We start from the raw sequence: 17,713 nt of genomic DNA, 5'->3' as shown, positions 1-17,713 counted from the left end.
CAACAAACAGCGCTTATCACCCTGGTCCCCTGCTGAGGTCAAGTCCATCAGAGGCTTTACTGGGAGAGGGGCTGGTTCCTGGGACATGGGCAGTGTCACATGCCTCCTGCTTCATAGGTAATTAAAAATTACTTAAGTGTGTTTCCCTACGTAGCCCGTGGTGGGAACGGGGTTTGCTCTGCTGCAGGCTGCAGCCCTTCGTGCTGCAGAGGGAGCTCGCAGTGCGGGTGGTTCACAGGGCTGGGGAGGCTGTGCCCGCCAGGCAGCCAAGGCCCTTGGGACTCTCCAAGGTGCTTTAAGCCTCAGTCTTTGGATATCGAAGCTTAGAAATGCTGTCCTCTGCAGTGTGCTGTTTCCTTGGGGTCTCTCCACGCTGGTTAATTAAACTGTGCTGGGGATATTTGCAGGCACTGGCACGCCATCGTCTCAACTTAAACTGCAGAAAAAATCAACAAGACATCTGTGGTTCAGTCCATCTACCACACTTCCAAAAAAATGCTGAGCACAGTTTGGGAATTAGCATGGCCCTGGGACCACTCCTGCAGGGGAGGTTGGATGTGGCCACCCTGTTTTGGAGGCACGAACGTGCAGATGCAGAGCAATCTGATGGGGCTGCAGGGCTTGTGTCACTGTCCCGGGACAAATGTGGCATGGAGGGCTGATGCAACTGTGCTTGACCTGAACAGACCACAGCTCAACTTGCCAGCAGAGAACCTGTAGGAGATATCTGGGAAGTCCCACTGGTTAACCAGTCCCACACCCCAGTGATCCCCCAGTGCAGTGGTGCCGTGCCCTTTCAGGCTTGGGTTCTGGTTCAGGCTGGGTGTAGTCACCTGGGCGGTCAGGGGACGAGGACATGGGAGAAAGAGCAAGCCCTATGGCATTACCAGACACCCGTGCCCCCTTTCATAGTGCCTTTCCTGACATGTACAGGAATGGACAAAGGGTTCTCCCAGGCCATGCAGAATAAACATCTAACAAAGGCTAAGGATATCTGACCTGGCCGACAGTGTGCCACTCTGCCTCAAGGGATGGCTTTCTTCCCTTTAAATCTGCTTGAACTCTTTGCTTTTCTCCAGCTCTTCAGAGCAAACTTTCGATCGGGCAGAGATGTGCTGTACTTGGCTGTGGCCTTTCCATAGGAGGGCATGGACAAAAGAAAGCTTAGTCAAGGATTTTGCAGTAGCCGCCCCAAGCGAACGTGTTGGCATGGTGTGAGCAGCGGGAGGCTGCTCCCATGTGGGATTGCTGGAGAACTCCTTCAGCCTGGGAACTCACTTAAAATAATTGATCAGCTGATGGTCTCCAGAAATCTCTCCCTACTGTTATACCACCCGTCGGTGATGCTTCTGCAGATCAAAGCTAGATAGGGAATGAGGAGAGTGGCTCCTGAAATGTTGGTTGCACGACTCTGAAAAGAACAGCCGTTATTTTAAACCTTTCCATTATAGTCAATTAGAACTAATGAATCACATTAATTGGGTGTCACTTTTGACAACCTGCAAAGCAGAAGTCCTATTTATGTTACACGTAATTGCAGGCTTCTGCGGACAGAACAGCAAGGGCTCACTTCACCAATCCAGGGGAATGCTTTCATTCATGATTTCCTTCAGTCAGTCATCCCCGGGCTCATACAGGGTTAATAGTAGTGCACTCAGCAGCATGTTGTGCGAACAGTGCGAAAGCCCGTCCAGGCTGTAAGCTGATGGGAGCACTCTGCTTGCGAAAACAGAGGTCTGGCAGATGATGAGGCTGTGCTGGTCTCAGCCTTTGGCCTCGTGGAAAGAGTAGGTCTAAACAAAAGCCCAAGAAAGGTCTGCCTTGCATCCCCAGGTCAGCTGGGAGAGCACTCAGCGGAAAGGATGGGACCATCAGCCAGGGGACGGGTTTTTTTGGCCATCATTAAATCATTGGTCCCTGGCTCCTTGTGGCTGAACACCATGCATGATGGGTGACACCTCCTAAGCCCAGCAAAGAAGGGTCCTACCTAGACTGCAGAGGACAGGAATCCATTAGGTTTCGGAAGGGACTCCTCTCCCGTTGTTGCTGTTGGCTGCGCGGCTGCTCACTGGAATGTGTTGTGCTGTCTGGACTTTATTGCATTATGCAAGCAATCCGTGTAATTTTAGAATTACAAAAAATATACAGTCCCCATTTCCTCCCATTGATGAAGACCATTTGTGTTTGTGTAAAGGGGACGGTCTGCCAGGAAGGAATGCAGAAAGGTGAAAACGGGAAGGCATGGTATTGGAGGATGTTTCCTTTCTTTCCTTCCAGCTTCTTTTTCACCTGGTTAAAGCTAACATTGGAGTTCTGCTGAAATTTCAAATATTCTGCCTCACGAGTAAGGAGGCCCATTGCTCATAAATGCCAAATAAATACTAAATAAAACAGTCAAGAAGATGGTCAGAAAATCGAATTGGTTGGGGCTATTTGAATGGATGAGAAAATAACATAGAAATGGCAGAAAGGTACATGAGAAATCAGAGATCACAGCTGTATCATGCATCACCTGTTCTCAGAGTAGTGGATTGCAAAGAACCTTCCCCTGTGTAACCACAGATTGTCTTCTCTCTTCTTTGTGAAGAGGCTCAGAACAGAGCCTAGCAAGGACTATTTTAATTAAAAAAAAAAATAAATTACTCTTTCCATGTGACACAAACCAGCACAGGAAGATTGCCGTGCTTTCCTTTGGGGGCAGGCGGGGAGGGAGCAGCAGTTCCTAAAACTCCCTGGATTATTGTAAACTATTTTTATTTCACTTGATTGTTTTTATTTCTATTTAAGGGGCAGGAGAAAGTAAGGGGTGTTACTATAAAAGGAGATTGGAATATAATTCTTCACTCCTGCATTGGTTTTGCTTGGTGTGATTGCACCAGTTTGGTAGAATAACCTTAGAATAACACACGTGTAATGGCATGCAACCCTCAGACAAAGCCGTTGACAGGGCACATTTTCACTAGCTCCCTCTCTCCTTCCTTCCCCCCTCTCTCCCTCCCTCTCTGTCTTCTCCTGACTTGCCCTTTCTCTGTCCATTAGCTCAGCAAAATGTATTTCGATTGCAAGAAGCCAGGGCTCAGGTCTGAGCTCTCTTTCTGCCTGCAAGGAGCCTGTTAGGAGGCCAAAGCAAATTCCCTTTGGGCTGTCCCAGGACTTACTGAAATGTTTCCCTTGGTTGCAAATGCAAACAACTCCCCAGTGCAGAGCTGGCTTCACGTTTCTCTCACTCCATACTTCTGACCTTGCTCTCTGTCCCGGCCAGCGTCTGTCCGTTGTGTGACTGGGGCCAAAAAAGGAGACCACACAGGACAAGGCTCTCAGAGCTGCGCAGTGGAGGCTGAGGCTATAGCTGCCTGTCCATCCCGAAGCCTATAGGTGTCAAACCCCGAAACCAGAGACAGCAACTAGCTCATAGCTCTGGTAGTGAAATGCATTCCTTTTCCAAGCAAAAAACATGCACAGTTCACCCTACAGCTGGGAGAACTGGTGGTTCAGAATAATTGTTCTGAATCAGTTCCTTTGGGAGTTTGCAAACAACCCGCCACTGGATCCTGGGTCCAGCAAACACCATCATTATACAAGCATTTCACAATGCAAATCAGCCTCTTGGTGGAGAGCTGCTGACTTTGCCTCCATGCTATATGAGTTCTGCAGTAGGTCTCGCTTTATGGACTAGTTAGCAGATACTTTTGAAACATGCTGGGGAGCAAATGAGATGCATTTCAGGCTGACTCTTGGATGGATAGTCAGCCCTGGTAAAATACATGTCTTATTTCACTCGTAATGCCAAATACTTCATGAGTATTTGCTAGTAAGGCCCTGTTATTCAAAGTAAGCAAAATTAGACCTTTTATCCATAGATCACAGTGACTTCTCACTGTGTGGCCATGTCCCCTTCTGAAACCCACCCTGCCTGCTGCAGGCAGGTGTGGTCCAGCCTCAGCATTAGGTCCATTTAATTTCCCCTCCGGCTTGTCCTGCTGACAGATGGCAGCTCTAAAGGGAAAACCGTTTCAGTGTTCATCAGAGGAGAAAAAATGTCCTAGGCTGAACTGACAGGGAAAAGAGGCCAGCAGTGCTGCAATGAGTTAGCCGGCTTCATGCAGGTGTCAAAGCAGCATCCAGGCACTCTCCTTCCAAAGCCGGGGACCAAGCGTGTCCCAGCAGCTCTGCACCCATTGCCTTGATGCTTGGCACAAACAGAGCTTGAGAAACTGGTATTTTATTAGCCCCTCCAGAGCAGTGGGGACTTGCAGGAAAGTCTCCTGACAGTGCAATTTTGTTGAGCTACAGTGACATCCAGTGGCTGTTCCCGATGGACCTTTTCAGGCTGAGCTTGCATTTCTGCCAGGGTCCCTGCACATCTGGCATGGGGAAATGCAGATTTTTCTCAGTGCAGAGCAGAGCAGCGGGTGAGCTGGCAGCGATCTGCTTGGGAGCTTGGTACTGGTCTCAGAAAGCCTCTGCTGGCTCTTAAAGTAGAAGAGTGATGCTGTATTTTTACCTGCATATACATTTCAAATCCTTTAGAATTTCCTTTCTGTATACTCATTGTTTACAAGCTCTTATTAACAAAGCATCCCTGTGCAAGGCCTTCCACAGAGAGACAGCAAAAGCCTTTGCCACAAAGAAGTGTCTGCATCGTAGCTAGAATTTATCAAAATAAGGAAAAATCCACAGAGGTTCTTTCAATCCTATTGTTTACTTTTTTTAAAAAAGTCCAGTCTTGCTAATGTTTAACTGTCATGTAATCTAGGAAGGAAAAGGCCCAACATACGGAAGATGGGAGCAGTCATCCCAGCAACTTTCCCGTACTTTGGCAGCTGTAGATATTTTGTAGGCACCATTGCAACAAATAGTCATAAAAAGCCCACCAAAGGATGATAGTGCTGCTGTTCTCATCTATTAGGAGCCTTTTTTGCATTTCTAGAGAAAGGCAGGCAGGGTGTGTGAAGGTGTACAGCAGAAGCAGGGAACGATGGCTGCGTGTGTTGACAGAGCAATGCCTGGAATCAAAATTAGGGTAGAGCGGGAGGTCCCAATGGTGGGATTCAGTACTGGGATCATCAAGAGGGGAGTTAGCGCAGAGAGCAAGACTGCAGGCTTCAAAACATGAGCTGATCAGATCTAGGAAATAGCCAGGTCCTCTCTCCTCTTGTCGCCTTAGAACTTTTGAGCAGATTTAGCACAAAAATAGTCCCTGTATATGTGTTTTACAGTCTCTTTTTTGTGTTTGTCCATCCCTTCAGGAACCAGTGAAGACCTATTCCAGGACTCTGAGGGGCGGGAGGGATCTGAGCCAATTGAGGAACACCAGTTTTCAGACCTAGAGGAATCTGACGATGATGATGACAATGAAGATGAGGAAGATGAGGAGGAAGAGGAGAGCCAAGATGAGCCACCTTTAAAACTGCTGGAAGGCAAATATACCACCCTCCCAATGCACTCTTCAGGTGGCTCTCCATCTTCTCAAGAGGAAGGCACCGAAATAGCATTGTCCTTAGCCCAAGAAACTGTTTCCAGCAGCCAAAACGTAGGTGAAGGCCAGCAGGCCTCCTCCTCAGGGCTGGAAACAAAGTGGTCAGCAGACAGCAGTGACATTGCTGTGTGCCACAGCTTCTTGAGTCTCCACAGACCAGCTTTGACCTCCACCGAACAATTGGCTTCTGCTGAAAGAGAGTCTGTCACAAGGCCACAGATGTCCTTAGTTATGGACCTGTCAACCTCAAAAGACACTTCCCCAAGAAAAAGGTGGTCTCCAAGCCAGGACTCTGGCAGAGGTGGTGGCAGCAGCAGACCAATGCTAGCGAGAAAGCACCTATTAACCAAAAATGAAACTTCACCGAAACGGTTTTCACCAACTGGAGAACTGTCTTCTCTAAGGTGCCTGTCTCCAGGGAGAGGGTTGTCTCCTTGCCAGCGTGTCTCTCCCAGGAGGGAGGCATCTCCACTGAGATGTGTGTCACCAAGACTTGAGCTGTCGCCCAGCAGGCATATTTCCCCCAGAAGAGAGCTGTCCCCAAGAACATACCTTCCACCAGAAGGAGAAGTCTCCCCTGTGAGGCACTCGTCGCCGAGCAGAGAGATGTCATCAGTCAGATATTTATCGCTGAAGAAAGTCTTGTCTCCAGGCTGTTCAGAGTCGCCTAGGTATCCATCCCCCGGGAAAGAGGACTTGCCTGGTACTAGCAAATCAGCAGCAGATGACAAAGTTCAAAGCTCATATCAAGCCCAGCATGGGATATTATCTTCGATGCCTCTACCTCACAGGTTCTTTGGCAAAAACGTACAGCTCTATGAGTCCAAGCTGGTAAGTTCAAGCCCCTCTTGCCTTCTAGTCCCTGCAGTACGTTCTCTGATATGTTTTCTATGAAGGTTGCAATGCAGAAATGCACAGTGACTCTGACTATGACTGATGTCACAGGTAACCCAGAGAAAAGTGACAGCGGACAGCAATGGGTTTTGCACCCATTTTGGTCCTGCCCCTCTCAGTTGAAGAGAAATAAAGTTGTCCCTTCTCCAAGGGATTATTTACACTCCTGACCCAACCAGTCTCCTGCTGAGACAAGCAGTAAGGATGACTGCTTAATAATGACTAGTTGTCACTAAGAGGCTTTTATTTTCCTGGGAATTTCATAGCCATTTCTGAAATTTCACCAGCTGGGGTGAAGATGTGACCATTTTTCACTGTTCAGTGACCTGAACCAGATCTGAACTAGCCATTGCACTCTATTGGTGACTCCTGGGCTATGTACATATGGGCAGCCAAATCTGTTAGATTAACTGTTGAGAAATGTTTGTTTGGACATCTCTGATTTCATCTCGCTTCTCTCTTCAGCACAGAGAAGTGTTTCCCACTGGGTCCAGAAAATTATTTAATCTCTCTGCTGGACATATCAAATCCTATGGGTAAAGGAAAATTGCATGTTCCTCCCACTGCTACAGGCAAATTAGATGTCGGGTTTGGTGGAACGTTTCCCATTTCTACTGAAGTGCCTGGCTGTCCTGTAATTTATGCTGATGAACATGAGATTCAGTTGCAGGAGTTGCTCTGCTGTGAAACTGGTGTGAGGAGAGACTCGAGCCCTTAGGGACTGCACTGGGAAGAGAGAGGCCTTTATACAACCCCTGGAGGACCTGTCGCAGCAGATGCTGACCCAGGTCTTCTCCAGAAAAGCCATGCTGCCCAGTGTGCATTTCTTCCGTGTCTATCATAACGTACCGTCTTTTGCTGCTGCCTTCCTTCTGCTTTCCACTATGAGTGTTTGTCTTACCTTCTCAGATACTATTTTGGTTTAGGGCTAAACTTTTGCTTACTTGAGTGCTATTTCCCTTTCCTGTCAATTAACTTCTTGTGGTGAATCTCAGGGCTGTGGAAACCCTGGTCCTTCAACTCTAAAACATCTTCGTCAGGAAAACTGCTCACTGCCACTACTTGTAGCAAATCCCCTAAGCTCCCTAGTCCATTGTAGGAGACAATATTGTATACCCCTGCTCATCTGCCCAGTCACACCTTTTAACTTACACTCTCACACACATACCTTCTTCTCCATTTTCCTGCTCCTTTTGTGCCCCCAAAGTCACCACTGTTGCTTTTCTTATGTGCCTCCAAAGCAACAATAAAGACCTGAATGGGAAACTTTCCATTTATCAGCGAGATGGACAGCTGGACTTTCATTGCAAAATTACGTTCCTGGTAAGGTTAAAAGATAGAAATATCAGACGTGCATTTATCAGATCCCAAATGGAGCTCTGTGCTCAAAACTGGTGCCCTATGCATTGCTTAGAAACTTGGTGATGATCTTAGCTTAGCTTCAGTGTAAGGCTTTCTGCTAAGTCTGTGCATCAGGCCTGGTCATGACCATCTCTCTTCCCACTGGCTCTTGCAGTAGATAGTCTCTCCTTCTGGTGGCTGTTGCACCATCGAGGTGAATAGTTTGGGGGTTTCCCAGCATCCCTATGGTGATTCTGCCAAGACTTTATGTGGATAAGTGAGATTTAGCAAGTGTTTGGGCTTGTGACTGCTGACCAAGTATATACCATATTCAGTGGCTCTTGCTTTCTCTCTCTTCTGTTCTCTTTTGCTGCTTTCCTCTGTCGCCTCTTCATAGAAATCCAGCTCACAGGGTCAGGCAATTCCTCATAATCCTACAAAGAAATATGCCCTCCAGTGAATCCTCAAATTTTATAGCTACCCCCATCTTAATGGAAAGTTGATTTCAGTTTCTGTTGCTTCCTCTTCTTGGGAGTCCTGTTTAGGGGTTTAGTTATAACCTCATCACTAATTAATCCATTTCTGTTTAGCCACATATCTCTCCATGATGTACATTAGGAAACTATGTGAAGCACCGAGAGAGAAAGAGGAAAAGGTAAAATGGTAGGGTCTTAACCCTTGATTTCTACAGACCACACCATGAGGGTGGTGGTGGGGACCACACTGATGGGTATGCTTTGTGTCAAAGGAGAGTTAATGCTATCTCTCACCCGGTCCAAAACATCCTTACAATTAGCAGCTGTAAGGATGTAATCCTGCTTTAATAAAGTGTGTATTTTACAGTAAAAATAAATAATATTATTCTGGGCTTTCAGAAACCCCATGTACTGTAAGGGATCCAAAGCAGCTCGGATGGCAGGAAACACTGGCATCCTCTGCCAGGGTTTCAGAGGCAACTCTGATAATAGGACAAGGGGGAATGGTTTTAAACTAAAAATGGGTAGATTCAGACTAGATATAAGGGAGAAATTTTTTACAATGAGGGTGGTGAAAGACTGGAACAGGTTGCCCAGAGAGGCTGTAGATGCCCAATCCCTGGAAACATTCAAGGTCAGGTTGGACGGGGCTCTGAGCAACCTGATCTAGTTGAAGATGTCCCTGCTTATTGCAGGAGGGTTGGACTAGATGACCTTTAAAGGTCTCTTCCAACCCAAACCAGTCTATGATTTTATAATGATCCAAGCCTGAACCAAAGCCCTGGATCTGTGCCCCAAAAGACCGTGGGCATATTTGTACCCAGAAGGCAAATGCTGTGGGTTGTGTTGCTCCTTACCTTAAAGGTTTGGGGGTCCAAATCTTCCTCAGTTGATTAATGTCCCACAAATTAGAATAAAATGTTAACAAAATCAATCCTTATAGTGAGCATTAATGATGTTAATGCTGTAACTTGTACGTTACACTGATTCAGCTGTTTCTTTTCCTTCTCCGGTGCAGAAGATAGAACCACGAAGCCCAGCATGCTCACCTGGCGTCACGCAGCCCGTCTGCTCCAGACCCTTGCAGGCACCTCATGAAATACATGTCCACGCTCCCAGCCGAGGGGAGGAGAATGTCTTCAGCCATCTCCCATTGCATTCGCAGCAGCTCACGAGGACCCCGTATCCTATGATTCCCATTGGGGGCATCCAGATGGTCCAGGCGAGGCCAAGCACCCATCCCAGCTTGGTGCCCAGTTCAGTTGTGTCCCTGCAAGCGGGATACTTCGCCTCTGGTGGCAGCAGCTTCGCAGAGCTCAGCCGGGCTCCTGAGAGGGACAAGGAACCACAGGTCCCCCAGGAGCCGTCGTCGGCATCCGTCTCCCCGGTTGCAAAGGTTTCTAAGTACACACTGTCCCCAGAGCTTATGAGCAGTGGTTACTTAGAAGAGAAGATGAGGACTAGTGAGCTTCAGCAAAAGACAGACCAGGAGGAATACAGGGTAAAAATGTTCGCTGAGTCTAGCCACGCGGAGCAGTCAGGCTGCTCGGCATCCCCAGCCAGCCCCAGCACAACCGATGAGCACTCTCCAAAGCCTTCGACAAGCGGGGAAGAACCCTTGAAAAAAACGGGCAAGAAGCAATCTGGCAGCTCAAGCACTTCTTTTGAATCATCCTGCACTTTCATCTCAGATCTCCCCTCCCAGCCGTTGGACCGAAGCAGCAGCACCGGCTGTCTCTCCGAGCCCTCATCGAGCCATTCGCATGCCCAGCCGTTCTCCGTCCGGAGGAGAAACCTCTCCGGAGAGCCCAGTCGCCAAGGGGGAACCTCCAGGAAGAGCAGTCCACACCTAGAGCACGCAGATTTAGGTCAAACTCAAAACAAGGTGGATGAAAACACGGGAAGTACTTAAGCCTCCACCATCTGTTCCACTTTAGGCTTCCTATGTAAAATCAACAGACATTTTCAACACTATTTCCTTTAGTATAATCATCGCTATAAGAAGCACTCTAGTGAATGACCAAACCCATGGAAGATTCCTGGTTTTCTTTGTCCCAGTCTGGTATTATCTCCACATGTATGCAGTTACTTGTGCCTTTTTCTATACCTTTTGTTGCTTGAAATGTACAAAAATGTTTGAGGCTGTGAATATTTTTTTAGAGTTTTTTGGAAAGGGGTTTGTTAGACCTTGTCTTTTTTGCCATTTAGGTGTGCGTTATTATGGGCCTGAGAGATGCAGAAAGGAAAGGGTTAAGCATTTTAAGAGGAAGAAGATGCACTGAAAACAAAAACAAAACAGAAAAACTTTTTTATATTGATTAAATGATTAAAAAGAAAACCAAACCCTTGCTCTTGTGTACAGAAGTTTATGATTCGTATTTATTACATGCTTTATTTAATTCTCGCAAAGTGCTTGTTTTTTTTTCTTGCATCCCTCTGATTGCCTATGGTTGTGCTTTAAACAGTTGAGACTGCTTTACATTTGAAAAACGTGTTTACCCTGAACTTGTAAATGAAACTAGCACTTCCTTGAGTAGGGGGAGGTTCATTCGCAGTGAGAGAAATTGTCACTCAAAAGAGAAAAAGAATCTTGAGCATCCCTCCCTCCTGCAGAACCCATCAAAGCACTTTTCTAAAAAGGGACATAAAAAAGGTTCTTCTTCAAAGATTTAACTGCAAGAACATAGGAATGTATCGAATGTAGACCCAGTGCCAGGAATGGTGTCTCTCGCTGGACGAGCCGGCCTCCTGCTTGCTTTAATCCTTCCATCCCGCGCCTGCTCCCCACGCACACGGCTGCTCTGCGATGCCCCCGGCATTGCCCTGGCAAAGTCATGCCTGTGCCTGAGAGCCCCTCTTTTCTGGGGTTTGGAAGCCCTCTGTAAACACCCTCCCTTGGTTTAAAAGTGGAAGTAAACTCAGCCTTGCAACCATTTTTCCTCCGTAATTTTTTAGGTGCGGACAAGCTCCCTCCATCCCATCCCTGCTCGGTCCCGGCTGGTTTGGCTTCGTTGAGCTCTAGGGATGCAGGAGTAGTTTGTGCTCTGCTCGTTTGCACGCCTGCGGCTCTGTAACTCATGAGTGACTCTGTGTCTTATTTTAATTTTATTTATTTATTTAAGTGGAACGTCGCAAACGTAGTCCTTATTGTGCAGATGGGCCCTTTTTTGGTGTTTTGGAAGAAAAAGGTTATGATGCTGAGTGGTTAATGTTTGCAATCAGCTTGTTATGCATACACAGTAACTTTTTCCAGAGCAATTTTTTAACTATGACCATCCATAGCAGAGCAATGGCCTCTACTGCCAATAGATATGATACCAAATACAGAGAGACCCGATGGAGCCATTCCTCTCTGTCACATTAACACACTTTTAAAAATACAAACATTCGATACATGTTTGCCCTAGCAGACAGCAGGCTCTTTACTACTTCAGAGGGTTTTCTGGTCTATGGAATCTGTACAAACCTCTTTTTTTTTATTTTAACAACAAAAAAAAATATTTAACCAGTGGACCAGTTCTTTCTTCTTTCAGAGCTGTTCCAGTTTATCGGGTACGTAATACACTTTTTAAAAAAAAAAAAATTAAAAAAAAATTAAATCAAACAAAACCCTGAATGAGAACATATTTCCTTGCCAGACTTGATGAGCTATGAACTGTTCCCGTTTCACGGGCAAATAATATAAATTTTTTAATAATCTTCTGTGATTTTTTTTTCTTTTCTTGTAAAGGGAATTAAGTACAAAAGAAGATATCATGGAAATAACATTAAGGCTGTGACACTGACCAAAACAACATCCAGAACCCATTTATACCTTAATTAGCACTTTTATCAAGTTTCCCTTTTTTCCCATCTCCCCCTCTTTGGCCCCAAGCCTGGGAGCTGGTCCTGCTTTCAAACCCGGCCAGATCCCATGGCAGGAGCAGGGGCTGGGAGTTCAAGTTCAGCGTAGCAACTCTGTTCCGTGAAACTCTTAAGCACCAGCTGAAATCCTACTCGGGCTTTAAGCATGTGCTTAATATCAAGATGACTCGGAGTGGACTGCTCAGCCAGGGTCGGTGTGAGCATCCCTGGAAACCATCCACCAAATCTTGTGACAGTTTCGAATTTCCTGGTTTCTGCCACTTTTTCCACCCTTGCCCTTGTCACACTCTTAACATTATTCCAAGGTAGCTTTTTGTATTTAATTTTTTTTAATATATATATATATTGAAATTGTACATAAAGAAAAATAATGCAGCAGTTGTGCACTCAGCGTCCTCGTTTTGTTAGGTGCATTTGACATGAGCTTTGGGCTAGATCAAATTTGCTCGGCTTCTTTCTGTAACTGTATTTTAATCCTTGACCTGTTGATACTTCGCATGGGTTTTTTTTTTCTCTCTCTGTCATTGCTGGACAGAGGAAAAAAAGAAAGCCCAACAAAACCAAGAAGTTTTTACATTGTTTTCTTGCGGTTTATTATTATTATTATTAATTATTATTATTATTATTACTATTATTTAAAGCTTTTCCAGCAGCTCAAGATGAGTTGAAGCTTTCTGCATCTCAGCTGCAGAGCATCCAGGCTGGCAGCTGGTGCTGCGTGGGGCAGCGGTGCGTGTGACCATCCGGATGCCTTTGCCCGCAGCCAAAACAAAGCGGGGAGAGGAGTTTGGGAAAGGGCCATGCAGCAGTGAGGTGCTCCCCAGGTCACGCCCTGCTCGGAACCCATACCCACCACCTGGCAGCCACGGAGCGGGTGCACGCGGGGATCGCTGAAAACTCAGGAGATGGGCAAAAAAACGCCCAAGGCTGTGCCGAGTCTTGAGCCGGTTTGGCTTCCCAGCAGAGCGGCTGGGGGGCCGGCGGGGTGACAACTCATGTATTCTAGGAATGCTGTGTGGTGACAGATTCTGATGTTCTGAAATGGACAAAAAGAAAAAAAAAAAAAAAAAAAAAAAAAAAAAAAAATTTAAGGGCTAATTATCACACTGACAGCTCAGAGCTCCGCGGGAAGGGTGTCCTCCTCCGCACCGGCACCAGCATCTCCATCTGCGGGCAGGGCGGGTGCCCCCGAGGGGCTGCCCCAGCCCTTCTGTGAAATCATAGTGTGACCTTGTGCAAATCGTGTCTCCCCTCTGCCTCATACTCAGCCAAGGAGCACAGTGGTGCAGCTCCACCGATTTTCAGAGTTCATGATATTTACAGCAGGGCTGAAGGCCCAGCCATCGCTGGTGGCTGCCTTTCCTATCTGGAGCACCCGTTGGCTTCCCTGTGTCACACTTGGTGAAAGCTGTTTGCAGGTCACAGCTTTTAACATCACTCTGGGTGTCTGTTCTGTCTGCAAAATAGGGGTGATGATAAATCCTAATTTACCTTCCACAAAGGCCGCAGGGGTGGCTAAGTTTGTATCTGTACAGATGCTTTGCAGAACAGTTAGCAGTATTATTTGCAAGAGAATGTATTAATAATGCAAATAGGCAAATAAATTAAAAACCAAAGCTCAGCCCTTCCTTTTCATCAGCAGGTAGAAATAAAATCTGCTTTTCTTATGGCAGAGGTTCTTAAATTTATAGTCCATGGAGGCACGTGGCCTCCAGAGGGTGGCTGCTCCTCTTTGTTACGTATCTGGTTAATCAGCCAAAACCCTACTCTGATATTTCCTTCCCTGGTAAACTGCTTGGGTAGATCCCATGAATGCAGGTAGTCAATGGCAAATGGATGCTCTGGCATCCAAGAAATAATTCGGTATGGAGGACTTGGCCCATGCTCTTAAATAACTCCTTGAAGCAGTCATGTTAAGTACCAAGCCCTGTATCCAGAGGTAATAAAGCACTTGTATGTTGGCTTAAGCTTAAGCATTTCTGGAGTTTCAGTAACTTCATAGTGCTTAAGCATGGGTTTAGCTTCTTTTATCAAGGTTACAGAGCTCGGTGTTTTGCAGGACTGAGCAGACCATGGGAGGAGGAGAGTGGGGCAGTTGGCTCCCCAAAATGACCCCAAGCCTTGAAGCAGATCTCTGTCAGCTCTAATTATTCACAGCTTGTTGGCTGGGTACCCAGGAACTGCAGCAGGAAACTTTTACAAGTAATGATGAAGTAGCTGTGACTTTACAGCTTATGACTGGGAAATGTATTTCATCACCTGCTCCTAAGGGGTGACATTTTCAGCCCTGGTGTCTATAAAGTTACACTCCTCGGCCAGTGCTCGGGCTTGCTGATAAAAGCTGCCCGCCGGTCCCAAACCCTGCGCTCGCTCGAGCCCTGTCAAAGCCACCGGGGTTTGCTGTGAGCGCTCAGTCGGTCCCACTGCCCGCTCGCCTGCCGAGCCCTGGAGCTGGACGCGGCAGGAGATGCCTGCAGGCAGAGCTGGGTGATGCCTACCTGCCGTCAGCCAGAGTAAAGCATCCGTGCACCCTTCCAGCGGTTGACCATCAGCTCCACGGGAGTGATGTTAGGCACAACTGGCCACCTCCCCATTGCTTTTCTTTCACTTCCACCAAAAAATAATTTGCAAAAGGGTTGGTTTTCCCTTAAGCCAGCTTTCATTTTTACCTGGTTTTTGTTTTAAATCCACAGAAACAGCACCTGAACAAGCAATATACTTGGTCACGCAGAAGTCATTAAAATTATTCCAATTTTCATGCAAAATCCTGGACAATTTGATCTAGCCCTTTTCTGCTGTTCTTGCAATTGTTTTTCATTTGTTGACTTGGTTTCATCATGTGCTTTTCTTATTCTTTTGTTTTTTAATATTTCCATCTATTGCACAGTATTTACAAATAAAACCATATTGTAAATTATTTACAAAAAAATAAAAAAAAATTAAAAAAATCAGTCCTGATGGCATAAAACCAATCTGTTTTCATTACTGAGATATGATGGCACTTACGATCACTTTAGTAAATGTAATGTAAAAAAATAATAATAATAATAATGTGTACGCAAATTTAATATACATGGTCTCATGTAAGATAAATATTTGCCTTTTTTTCTAAAAGGTGTATGTATTCTGTAAGTGGAATAGTCTGTAGAAAGTTTCTATATGTTCTTAAAATGGCAATACATTCCAAAAAAGGTACTGTAAATATGTACAGCGTACAATGTAATTTGGTAGTTTTGCCTGTAATTTTATTTTAACTCCAGTTTCTACACTTGCATCTTGCAATGTCTGTATGGTTATATCAGTGCAAAAAAATGCAGGTAAAAGCACAGTCTGATGTAAAAAAAAAACAACAAAAAACATACAAAAAAAAAACAAAAAAAAGAAAAAATACTCAGTATTTGATGTTTGTGACCCTTATTGTAAATGACATCTGTACTGTGAATGAGAAGTTTTTACAAGTATAATATTGCCTTTACTACAGCTCAGATTGTCTGCTCAGTCTGAGCATATTTTTAAAAAAATAGCATGTTGGAATAAATTTTAAAATCCCAACATATTACTACTTGCATGACTGGCAGTCTTTAATTTTAGTTTGGTTTAGCACAGTCAGGGACCTGGGCTGTAAAACAATGGAGGCAAATTCGGATAAACCAGTGTTAAGTTGCAGCCACCCCTCCCAAGCAATCGCTGCTGAAACACCCCAGTTGCATGTAAAGTGCTGCCGTAACAGAAATGCCACGAACGTGGTTTTTTTCAGCATTTCTTCCTCGTAGCGCAGAGGTAGTGAAGCAAAGCGGTGTGGTGGATGCTCCGATGGGGCTCTGCAGAGGCCGGACTGAATCCAGTGCTCTGATCAGAGACCATCTGCAGGAAGCGTCACTGGGTTTGATTTTTTTAAGAGGTGTCCTTCCTTGCTGGATTCCCCCAAACCTGGACTGCTGCACAGCATCCCGTGGTGGCCACATACGCTATGGGGGGTCTTGCCGGGCTTTCTGCTGCCGGGGGAAGCAGCGTGCCCTGCCCGCGAGCCGAGAGGGCTGCTTTCCTCACTCCCTCCTTGTCACGTCCCTCCAGACCATCCTTCCCCCTCCAGGGCACGTCTGGGCATTTCTCCCCACTGCGTCCTTGCCAAGTTAAACACATCGAGGGCCTGATCCAGTGAGGCTGCGCTCCAACCCCAGTTCTTGGCCAGGGAGATTAGGAGAGGCTTTGCAAGCCCCAGCGGTGCTCCCTCCTCTGCCCTGCCATCACGCCAGGGTGTGGGGTGCTGCCTGCCCCACTGCCTGGGGCATCCCCGCCGCAGGGCCAGCTGGGGGAAAGCAACCCTAAAGAGGGTGTTTTGGAGCAGGGAGGGAATGTGCTCCCCTCCTTGTCCTCCTTTGCCCGTTCACCCTGCCTGCAGGGAGCAGCTCTGGGGCTTGCTGCACCCCGGCACCCCTGCGAACCCTGACCTTTCCGACCATGCTCTCCAGCTAATGCAAGCCTCGGTGCAGCAAGCATCACATCTCGGGAGCCAGGCCTGCCTGAGGCTGGTCCACCGCCAGTGCTGCTCCTGAAATGAGCATCACCATTAGGAAAAAAAAAAACCCAAACAAAAACCAGAAAAAAAATAAAAGCTTGTAATTTCCCCCTGCTAATTGTCCTTGCAACGAAGCAGGCTGCCTTCAGCCCATCCGTTCCCTTTATGCCTCAGTAAACCCTTCTGGGCAACTTCCCACCTGCTCATCTTCATCCCATCGTCTCCAGCAGTCTGACCAGCCTTTGATGGACACTTGCAGACAAGTTCAGAGCCTGAAGCGGGGGGGCTGATGGAGGGAGGCTTTGCAAAATAGGTCAAGAAAGGAAATCTCTATCCGATTTCTGTCTGTGACCATGCGGCTGGGGCTGCATCAGCCAGCAGAACCAGCTGCTCCCTGTCCAAACATCAGAGCCCATAGCCTGAACAGTTGGCTCCCCTGGCACTGGTTTCTGAGCACGGTGGCTGTGCTGGATGGGAGAGATGAGGGAAGGGGTGGGGAAGCTCATCTGGTCTCCATTTAGTCTCACAAAAGCCTCATTTCTGCATGAAGAGGAGGGAGAGATGTTGGTGGCAGGGTCATGAACCTCTACCTTCCTCCTTTCCGAGAGCTGGATGGCTTTGCAGCAATTACTGCTCTTTCATTTATTCATCATTTGAGTGTACCCCTCCCCAGCACTCAGCTGGGGAAACAGGTCCCTGCTCCATGCCTCAGTTTTCCCAACTGCAGACAGTAATCATGGCCTCTTCATAAGGCTATGAGAAAACTCCAGTGGTTGAAGCATGTGCAACAGCAAAGTCTAAAGTTGCACAGCTTTGGGTGACTTCTTCCCAGAGGTTCTCCCATGTTGTGAAAGCTTTGGGTGGTGGGTGCTACGCTCTGCATCCCTCTGCTCCAGGGCATTCCCACTCTTGCTGTTGTCCCTGCTCCGAGAGTCTGCCAAGTGCAGTAGAAGTGGATCTAGCATTTTGCTCCATGCATCCAAAGAGCCTCTGTGGGCCTAGTGGGATGTGTGAGAGTCAGGGCTTGGGGAAGATTGGGTCCTTTACTACCCTAATAACACCTTGTATTTTCATTTATGGTGGTTGAAGGCAAGGAGTATTGGCTGGAGGACCCGGGGAGGGGGCGTTTGCTCCCAATAA

At 46.8% G+C, this 17,713-nt stretch overlaps 1 protein-coding gene across 1 annotated transcript in view; it reads left to right on the top strand.

Moving 5' to 3' along the window:
- LOC103915418 (transcription factor HIVEP3-like) overlaps window positions 1-12,542 on the top strand; it is a 14,858-nt gene extending 2,316 nt beyond the window's left edge. Inside the window, exons 2-3 of the mRNA XM_009322229.1 lie at window positions 5,250-6,310; window positions 9,209-12,542. Coding sequence (XP_009320504.1) covers window positions 5,441-6,310; window positions 9,209-10,102 — 1,764 coding nt within the window. The 5' untranslated portion in view covers window positions 5,250-5,440 and the 3' untranslated portion in view covers window positions 10,103-12,542. The remainder of the gene's footprint in view (window positions 1-5,249; window positions 6,311-9,208) is intronic.
- The last annotated feature ends 5,171 nt before the right edge of the window (window positions 12,543-17,713 follow it).

The sequence above is a fragment of the Pygoscelis adeliae genome, unplaced genomic scaffold (assembly GCF_000699105.1).
Source record: "Pygoscelis adeliae isolate BGI_AS28 unplaced genomic scaffold, ASM69910v1 Scaffold513, whole genome shotgun sequence".
NCBI lineage: Eukaryota > Metazoa > Chordata > Aves > Sphenisciformes > Spheniscidae > Pygoscelis > Pygoscelis adeliae.
Note: the sequence above shows the minus strand (reverse complement) of the source record. Positions and strands in the feature narration are given on the sequence as shown.